Source organism: Morone saxatilis, unplaced genomic scaffold, assembly GCF_004916995.1.
Source record: "Morone saxatilis isolate NCDOM2014 unplaced genomic scaffold, NCSU_SB_2.0 Contig20, whole genome shotgun sequence".
NCBI lineage: Eukaryota > Metazoa > Chordata > Actinopteri > Moronidae > Morone > Morone saxatilis.
Window position 1 is genome coordinate 16,070,464 of NW_023339763.1, and position 10,153 is coordinate 16,080,616.

A 10,153-nucleotide genomic window follows, 5' to 3' on the forward strand; every position below is an offset into this window, starting at 1 on the left:
CCTGAGATGTCAACTAAGGTTTCCATTTAAAAAGAAAATAAATAAATAGATGCATACGAATTGCACTCTATTGTCTGTCAGCCTGCGCCCATTCTGCTCCAGGAAAACAAACCAGAAAAAAATGAATTATTAATTAAAAATGAACCAGAGGGGTTGATATGAGGATTGTGATGTTAGAGAGAGATAAAGGAGGACAGCAGGGTCTTCTAAAATGTCAGTCAACGTCTTGTTGGACATGCAGTATGTCCTCTGGAAGTCCCCACTAGCTCCCATTGCTTCACAATGTCCTCAACAAATGGGTTCAAAGAGACAAAGATAAGATGTTCTCCGGCCACAAACGATCACCTATAGAGAAATACATATAGTCTACAGTATAATATGCCTCCTGTCTTATTTTTGTTCCATAATCCTTCCTGAGCTGTTAAATCACACCATCACTGACCAGGAAGCCACCTTTCCCCTAAAGTTCAACGAGTAAAAAAAAACAACTGCATTCAAAAGATTTATTAGTATTTGCAAACATTTTTCATTTCAAAGGGTTAACAGCTGCTACTGCATCTTGTTTCCACATCACATCATCAATGTTACAGATAATGTCAGAGTTTTCCCTCTCAGCAGATGAATGTGAAAACAGCTTTCTAGTGTTAAACTCACACAACATCTTCTAAATGTCCCCCATTCACACTGGAGAGTTGGACCATGTATCTCTAAAATACAGTTTCCACTCACTTTCCTCATCGTGCTGCGCCTTAATAACAACCCTGACCTGAGTGTCTCCATCTGAAGAGATAAATATGATTTCCAACCTGCCAGTGGTCTGATCGGAGGAGGAAGGGCGGGGGTCATAGGATTTATTAGTATTTAAGAGATGGGTGTGGTTGAAACATGCTTCACGCCCGGATTTGAGGATCCTTTTGAAAAGCGCTCACCGCGTGATCTGGCAGCCTGTTTCTGAATGATGATATTCAGACAACAACAACATAAAAAAACAGGAACCGTGTGGATAACTGACCGAGAGGGCCACCTCTAAGGACGAACACTAACATCTGAGTGCATCTGCAGATGGCTTGATTTCTCGCAGCTTTTTATTTTACAATCTATTTCTTTTCCTCTGTATGAGGCACTTTGCAGACCCCCCCCCCTCAGTAATTCATAGCTGAGTCGGAGGCGGCTGTCCTGATGAAGTGTCGGCAGAGGGAGGAGGAAACCAGCAGAGAGAGGAAGGAAACGAGGATAACGTCACGAGAAGCAGAATCGGAGTAAAACGGAGTGAATAGTGTTTAATGGACAGTCCTTGATGCGGGCCGGGAGACCGAGCTGTGGCGAAGTGTGTTTGTTTACGTCGCACTGGACAAATATGTTTTTGTTGACTTGTTGGGCGTGAAAAAAAGGAAAGCGTTTTTCGGAGAGGAAGCAGAAGCAGCAGCAGCAGCAGCAGCAGCAAGATTTCATCTTTTTTCAGGAGGCTCCACTAACGCAGAGCAATGGAAATGTGTGTAGCCCTCCTCCTCCTCCGTTTGCCTGTTTGCTGAAGGATTTTTTGGAAGCAGCCTAATCGTGACACACGCAGCTTTAAGTGGATCTCTTCAGCGTCTCTGTGGTGGTTTTTTTTTCTCCCCCCTTTCTTTTTTAATGCGTGAAAAAGACACATAGCTCAATCCTCCGCGGGGATTTTGGAGACGTTGCTTTCAGTTTTGTGTTTTTTTTTTACGACAGCAGAAAAAAAAAAGAAAAAGGAAAGCAAAAACCATCGGCAGAATTAACAGGTAGCCGCCCATTATCAAACGCTGTGACAGCCGCTGCAGGCCGGCCTATTGAGCGTAAGATGGCTGGGTGATGATGTGCCTATTCATGGCATCATTTCGACTAAATTAATTTAGCTACATCCGCATTCTAGGAGCTCAGCATCTGAAACAAGATGTGGTCAAGGCCTTCATGAGCCGCTCTGCTGATCAATATGTGATGTAGCCTGCATTCGTCGGGGCCTGTCTTTCTTTGAATACACTAGGAAGGCTGTAAATGCTGCAGACAGTGATAGAAAAGCCTTATGAAGTACAGCCCGGAGCTCTGAATGTGACTCGGGAGCTGCTTTTTTCTTTACTGCGGCTTTTATTTCAGTGCGGAGCTCCCAGTCCAGGCCTGCATGTGTTAACCAGGGAGTGAGCAGAGCCACACTGCTTCTCTGACATTAACATTTACTCTGCCTTAACATACAGGGATTGTGTGATTGTGTGTGTGTGTTTGTGTGTAAGCTCTGCACTCTGCTCCAGTTGCAGATGTAGCCATGCCAGGTTGGTGTAGTTGCACATCAGATGTGCATTCAAAGGGGTGGGGCCAGTCACACTTTGCATCTTGTTCTTTGGATTTCAGTATTCTTGTGTTATAAAGCATGCTCTGGTAAACTCCCTTAAATGAGAGCTTGGTTTATTTTGCTTAACTGAACCCTCCTCGTCCTCATGAAGGAGGCACCCTCTTGTCTAGGCCACGCATCAGTGCAGGTGGAGTCTGTATGGTGTGTCCGTCTTTTTCACACTCTTGTCCCTGTCAGTTGGCATGACTTCAGCACAAATCTACACGTCCTGCAGTCGACGCTCGCAGGCCACAGAGACATGCATCCGAGCATCTGGCTGGACCCATCCAGGCCTGATCTCTGATGCATCAACCCCCCCCCTTCAGCATTTCTCCTCCTCATTGGCTAAATGAGCAGCTGTGCCAGGAGACTGAGACCCATGATGTACCCCTTTTGGCTTCCATTAGTGCCTCTGTGATCCATCTGGTCGCAGGTCCCTCCAGGGAACAGTGACCTACTGTAGCTAATTGCTCTTCCTCTGCAGCGTGCACTGTATGCATGTTTGCTGTGGAGCGTTACTGTGGATTTGAATTGCCTCACAAATGCAAATAAAAGCTCCCTGTTTGGGGAGCTGTTTGAATGTGTAACTGTGCTCCTATCAGGAACAGGAAATGCTGCTCTCCACTGAAAGCGCGATGTGAGTGTGTGTGTGTGTGTGTGTGACCCCAGCTGGCCCCAAAGGATACATCTTTTGCTAGTTTTGGATATATTTGCCTGTTATGTTAATTTTTAGGAACCACAGTGGCTCATGTGACAGGAGAAATCATAAAGATGACTGTGTCTAGCATTAGCACAAGTTCTGACTTAATACGCAACCTGTAGGTGCACAGTGTAACAAGTTCCCTCAGCTTTAAAGGGAGTGTTCGCTCGGTATCTGCTCCCTGGTAGTGATGCTGCTGGCTGCTCGATAGCAGCTTAGTCATTACAGATTATTCTCCTCAGTTAAACCAGGCATGGTTGCACAGCCATAAACAGATTACAAGGTTTTTTTCTCACTATGTGGGTTTAGCAAACCTTAGAGATTAAAATGTGTGTTATTGTTATTTTAATATTTTTTTCCAAATCTGGGACAAACAGTATTTTAAGCAAATTATTTTTTTTAATTGATTCATTTATGATGAAAGTGGATTCCTGGATTACTGGATTATGAAAGCGTGGAACTATGCTAATCCCAGTGGGCCTCACTAATATGCATCTGCAGTAATTTTTATTCATTTTGAGATAATACTTCATATTAATCAGTCTGATATTTGAACAGGTGACTGCTTGGACAAATCCAAAATGAGTGAGCTGGAGCAGCTTCGTCAGGAGGCAGAGCAGCTTAGGAACCAGATAAGAGTAAGTCAAATATTTTTTTATAATTCAGTTTTCATCCTTAGCATGATAATGCTGACATATTTACCTATTGCGTAATTGCTTTTTCTGTCCATCAGGATGCCAGGAAAGCATGTGGGGATTCAACCCTGACACAGGTAATTGTCACTGAATGTCCCCCAGTGGTAAGATACATAGCTATAATAGAAAGAAAGTTCCTTATGATCTTTTGCTGTGCATTACTTTAATAGAGTTATTTGTAAATGTATTTTTACAGAATTTGACATAAAACATTAGCAGTTCCTATGCTGTCTTTGCTGCCATATTGCCATCTCAAGAAACGTCCCTCTGAAACCTTCCATCACACACACTGAGACTGTAAAAAGGGTGAATTTCATTAGGACTAATTGAACTTTCATCAACCTCTCCCTACAAACCTAGATAACTGCTGGTCTGGATCCTGTGGGGAGGATTCAGATGAGGACGAGACGCACCCTCCGGGGCCACCTTGCTAAGATCTATGCCATGCACTGGGGTACGGACTCAAGGTGAGTCTATACTGTACCAAACGTTTTCACTGTACTGGAGCTGTGCATCACTAAAATGAACTATTACAGTCTCCCCATAAGTGGCTCAATAGAAAACAAACATTTTTAACTGGCTCCATACACTAGCAACTTTACATGGGATACATTACATAACATTTTCATATGGAGTGTATGTTGATGCTGTGTGAGGACCAAAGTAAAACAACCAAGATCGTACCATCCATTTAGGTAGCCTAAATTACCTACCTGTTTACATTGTCTGTGTTATTTTTAAATAAAAATGTTATTTTGATAATTAACATGACTTTTTATTGTTTGGAAATAGGCTATCCTCCAAACTAGGCATGGGACAATATGAAAATTTCATGTCATTATAGCTAAAAATAATTGCGATACACAATATTATCACAATAATCATGAAAATATACTTAATACTTTTAAAATGGCTCTAAAACATACTGGAATCACTTTACCTTACACTTTGTTAATCAACATTCATTCATTGCATCACAGTCAGGCACCTCATCTCCCTGTTCTTTATATATTTGTATCCATACATCTGGTTTGCATTTTTCTGTGTTGGATTTCTTTATGTATGGCAATTTCATTTTGTTGTTACTCAACCACTTTGGTCCTGAAACATCTTAACAACTATTGTATGGATTACCATGAACTTTGGAACAGATAATCATGGTTCCCACAAGATGAATCCTATGGACTCCCAGCTCCTCCTCTAGAGCCACCATGAGGCTAAACTGTAAATCTGGACAGATATTGGATGGATTGCCATGAAATTAAGTATAGACATTAATGCCCCCCTCTGGAAGAATCCTAGTCACTTTGGTGACCCCCTGACTTTTCATCATGTCAACATTTTAATTTGTCCAATACTTTGGTTTAAAAGGCTAAATACCTGCAAACTGCCAACAACCTCAGCTGTGTGTTTGGTGCTATTTAGAGCATGTTAGCATACTAACAAGCTAAACTAAGATGGTGAACAAGGTCAACTGCTAAATATCAGAATGTTAGCATTGTAGCATTTAGCTCAAAGCACCGCTGTGTACCTCAGTACAGTCACGCACAGCAGCCGACTTTTCTAGAGCTTGGAGCCAAAACATCCAAGAGTGCTTCCTTTAAAGCTGGAGTTTTAGGTTCCAAACCTCAGATTCAAATAGCACGAACGCTTTAGTGCCAGTTATATTCCACATGTCAAACGTTTTTAACGTTTTGCCTGTGTTACCGGTAGACCACCCACTGTAGAAGACTGGGGTGTTTGGGGGTAGATGGTATTGATTTATCAGAAAATGAATACAAACTAAAAGTCCATCGATAGATAAGGTGTGAAATGTTTGTCTCTGCAGGCTCCTGGTTAGTGCCTCTCAAGATGGAAAACTGATCGTCTGGGACAGCTACACTACTAACAAGGTAAAGTCAGCTAAATAATTCTTCTCCTCAGTTCACCAGCTGGATAAATAGTAACACTTGGCCTCCGTCCTAACTGGAAGTGAAAGTGGAATAAAGTCTTTCTCTTGTAGGAGTGTGGTTGACTCATAAGAGCTTCCTTTACAACTATGACTTATTGTAACATTTACAGTGGCATTACATTTTCAGTGTTAATACTAACACGCTTTTTTATGCTCTTATTAACAGTTTGTGTTTCCTTCTACTCCTTTAATGTTTCGTGCCTCCAAACACCTGTCCTGTCCTAGATCCACGCCATCCCCCTGCGCTCCTCCTGGGTGATGACCTGCGCGTACGCCCCTTCTGGGAACTACGTCGCCTGCGGAGGCCTCGACAATATCTGCTCCATCTACTGCTTGAAGACTCGCGAGGGCAACGTTAGGGTCAGCAGGGAACTACCTGGCCATACAGGTGAGAGAACAATCACACTCTCAACCACTTCTGTTTGACTCTTCCTGCGAGTCAAACGGATGACATTTTAGATGAGCGTGCACCAGTCCCAGGCCTCGTGGGAAAGCTCCGCTCCCAAACCACTAAACAATGACGATTTCATTTACATGGTTAATTAATCGCAGGGCAACACAGTCTTAATGAGACATCAACTCCTGCCTGTGAGACTCTGATTCGTGACACTGTAGCTACTGTGCTGCTGTACAGTATTAGATTTAACACTATTTCCATTTTGTGAAATGGCACAAAATGGATTCATTCATGGAACTTGAAGGTGTTTTTTTTTTTTTTTTTTTTACAGATAAATGACATTTAAAATCTGCTAGGGACAAAAAAACAATGATGATGTTCCAAATAAAATGTAGGTTTTCCTAAATGGGCTGCAACTTAATATCAAGGTGTCTTTTAATGCAAGACTGTAATTTTCTCACACACTCTTGCTCACTCTTATTGTTATAGCTGTTCAAATCCCGACAAGAGAAGCTCTGAGTTGATAGATTCAGCTTCAGTTATTATCATGTGTTCACATTAATAACCTCTATGAACAGCCGGGAGTGCTTGGTCGACTTTTTTCCCTGGGTTTAGCCTCTCGGGCTACATACAGACCACCCTTACTTTATTGTTGGATGTATGTTTATTGGGAATTGACCATTAATCTTTAAAGGACAGTGGTCTTTGTAGGAAAGATGTAAATAAAAAGTTATACATCATAAGTGATGATGATGAAGTTAATGTATAACTACAGTCATTTATATTTAGTAGCATTTCAAATTAGGTTTTATAATAAAACAGAAAGCACTAGATTAATATAAATGTATATAAATGCATGAAATGGCATTCACATATTATCTCTTTCCCTGCACCTCTGTTTGTACATTTAGTGTACTGTTACAATATTATTCCTATTTTATGCTTATTGTATTACAGCAGACACTAGTAATACCACTCTACTATCACCTACTCTAAAAAGACTTCTAAATGTGCATGTGTCTTCTTTTAATATGCAAGTTTCATCCAGCTCCACAACAGAAACTCAACAACTGTGCTTTCTTTTCTCTCAGGTTACCTGTCATGTTGCCGTTTCATTGATGACAATCAAATCATCACGAGTTCAGGAGACACCACATGGTGAGACCCAAACACAGACGTGCAAGTGCAAACATGTTTGTCCTGAGCTGATCAGTGTCTTAACTCTGCGCTCTCTGCCCCAGTGCACTGTGGGACATCGAGACGAGTCAGCAGACCACAGTTTTCTCGGGCCACAGCGGCGACGTCATGAGTCTGTCCCTGTCACCCGACCTCCGCACTTTTGTGTCAGGGGCCTGTGACGCCTCGGTCAAACTGTGGGACATCAGAGACAGCATGTGCCGGCAGACCTTCACAGGCCACGAGTCGGACATCAACGCCATCTGTGTGAGTGTGCTCAGGGCAACTACAAGTTGTCAAATATGTATCTTAATACAGTTTTATTAACAGGGATCACAGACAGTTTAAAGGGGTGCGCCATCAATTCTTTTGTATCTTTTTGTCATGCTGTCATTGCAATGCGACTAAGTGTAGAATTCAGTGTTTTTGTATTTGAAACAATACTAGAGATGAAAAGCGACGACATAGTGCAATACTACATTTAGTATTTGTGAGTAATTTAAAAAAAGATGTATGTTCACTCTTAGTGAACATACATCTTTTTTTGTGTCTCAGAGTGTCTTCTCTAGGTCTAAACCTAGAGACAAAATAAATATTTTGCTTAAATTTGCATTTCAAAAAATTTGCATACATTAAAGAAAATACTAAATATAACCAACTTTTATCAATGCTCTTTAAAGTTGTCATTGCTAACCAGTTAATGAACATCCAATTCAGCCACAACGCGGATACTAAAACATACTTTGCGTCAGAAAACAAATAAAAACAATATGAAGACATGGTAGGTAATCCCAATAATTAATCTGAATGTAAATTTAAACACAGAGAACAGAATAGAAAAGAAACTGTTGATTAAAATGTCTATTAACAGATACATCTATCTAATAACTGGCATTGGTATCAGCCCAAGTGGTCTAAAGTGGCGGCCTCTCCCCCTACTGTCTAATACATTATCAACAGAGCAGCTCCAGGATTTGTCCCGGTGACGTCACACACTGTCTTGTCTCCAGCTTTGGGAGGGATTTAAACTGGGAACACGCTAGAGGATTAACAAGATTATCAATTAACACCATATCTGAACATCCTGCATCAGTCCAGACTCTAACTGGAGTCTCATTTGGAGTCTGGACCGATGCATCACACAGGTTCTCTGATAGTGTGACAGGTGGGACGGAGTCAGTGTTAAAACATGGTGATCATCTTTCAGACTGATCAGATTCAGTCCAAAAGCAGAGACACCAATAGCCAATGAGGGCACAGTTTTCTTTTCCAGTGTCATCCACACTTCCTGCTTCTCATCCATCCTTCTGTGCTCCTCCTTAGTTCTTTCCCAACGGCAGCGCCTTCGCCACAGGCTCCGACGACGCCACCTGCAGGCTGTTTGACCTGCGTGCAGACCAGGAGCTCAGCCTCTACTGCCATGACAACATCATCTGTGGCATCACCTCCGTGGCTTTCTCACGCTCTGGCCGCTTGCTGCTGGCTGGTTACGATGACTTTAACTGCAACATCTGGGATGCCATGAAGGGAGACAGAGCAGGTGGGTGGAACCGGATACAGCTGGTGTGATGTAAAAAGGCTTAACCTAAAGCTGAAATGAGGATTGGATTCATTATGAAGCTACTTCATTGAGACATCAGAGGTCTTTTAATATGTTTTGTAGTTTCTGTTGCCTCCAACCTTAAGATAGTTAATGTGTGTACACTTCATTATCAACTAGAACCTCTATTTAAAGGTCATAGGATGTTTAGTTTGAATGCAAAATGACAGCAGCAGCCCTCACTAACATGGAAAAGTGCAATGTTGTATCACAGCAAAGTAAAACCGACTCTTATCTGACCTTCAGCTGCAATATTTCACTCAAGAACTGAGTGAAAGAGCATTTGGACCAAAAAAATAAGCAAAATTGATTGGAGTGAGAAATACCACTTAATTTAAATATGCAATTCAAAGGCTAATTTACCTCTTATAGGACTGCGCAGACTTCAGTATGCACAAAACAAAGTGCAGTTATATCATGTACTTTTCTAATTAATTTCTGGGCAATGTAGATAACTGTGATACCTGATAAGAAAATATCCCAAGCCCTTATCTTTGGATTTAGGACTGTGGAGCTGTAATACTGTGCAAGTGAATCAACCACTGTAAACCAAAGGGATTTAGGTGAAAATACATCGTTTTTTTTGTTTTATTTTTAACTGAAACAAAAATCTGACAATAACCATGACCAGAGTTGTAAGAAAAAGTCTCTCTCATGGTGTGAACATAAATTGTGGTTATATACTATTATATCATGATTTATTTTTTGGGGCAATAGAGCTTCACACCAGCTTTGTTCTGTAACAAATGAACATCTTTGGTCAAACGGCCCACCCTGTGTTGCAAGTGGAAGCGGTAATAAAATTAGGTCACTGTGTTCTGTGTGGTTTCTAAGAAGTTTTTTTCAGTCTTGAGAGCAGAACATTTGACAGCAACAAGTCTTCTTTTGTTTGTCCTCGTCCCTCCTGCAGGAGTCCTGGCCGGCCATGACAATCGTGTGAGCTGTCTTGGTGTGACGGATGACGGCATGGCGGTGTCCACTGGGTCCTGGGATAGCTTCCTTAAGATCTGGAACTGAGCCATGCGCACACACACACACACATACATACACACACAGACACACACACCCAACACACACACACACACACACACACACACTCATCCAACACACACACACAGACACACACACACACACACACACACACAACACACACACACACACACACACACACAGACACACACACACACACACTCATCCAACACACACACACACCCAACACCCACACACACACTTTCAAGGGCATTAAACTATTTGTAGTGTGTGTGTGTGTGTGAACAGTAACTG

General features: G+C 41.8%; 1 protein-coding gene across 1 annotated transcript; it reads left to right on the plus strand.

Annotated features, from left to right (window-relative positions):
• Positions 1-939: 939 nt before the first annotated feature.
• Positions 940-9,979, plus strand: gnb2 (guanine nucleotide binding protein (G protein), beta polypeptide 2). The gene is made up of 10 exons (XM_035667229.1): positions 940-1,766; positions 3,609-3,688; positions 3,784-3,822; positions 4,106-4,212; positions 5,574-5,637; positions 5,922-6,084; positions 7,185-7,251; positions 7,335-7,536; positions 8,593-8,809; positions 9,780-9,979. The coding sequence occupies exons 2-10, from the start codon at positions 3,632-3,634 to the stop codon at positions 9,884-9,886; spliced, it is 1,023 nt and encodes a 340-aa protein (XP_035523122.1). The 5' UTR covers positions 940-1,766; positions 3,609-3,631; the 3' UTR covers positions 9,887-9,979.
• Positions 9,980-10,153: the final 174 nt, after the last annotated feature.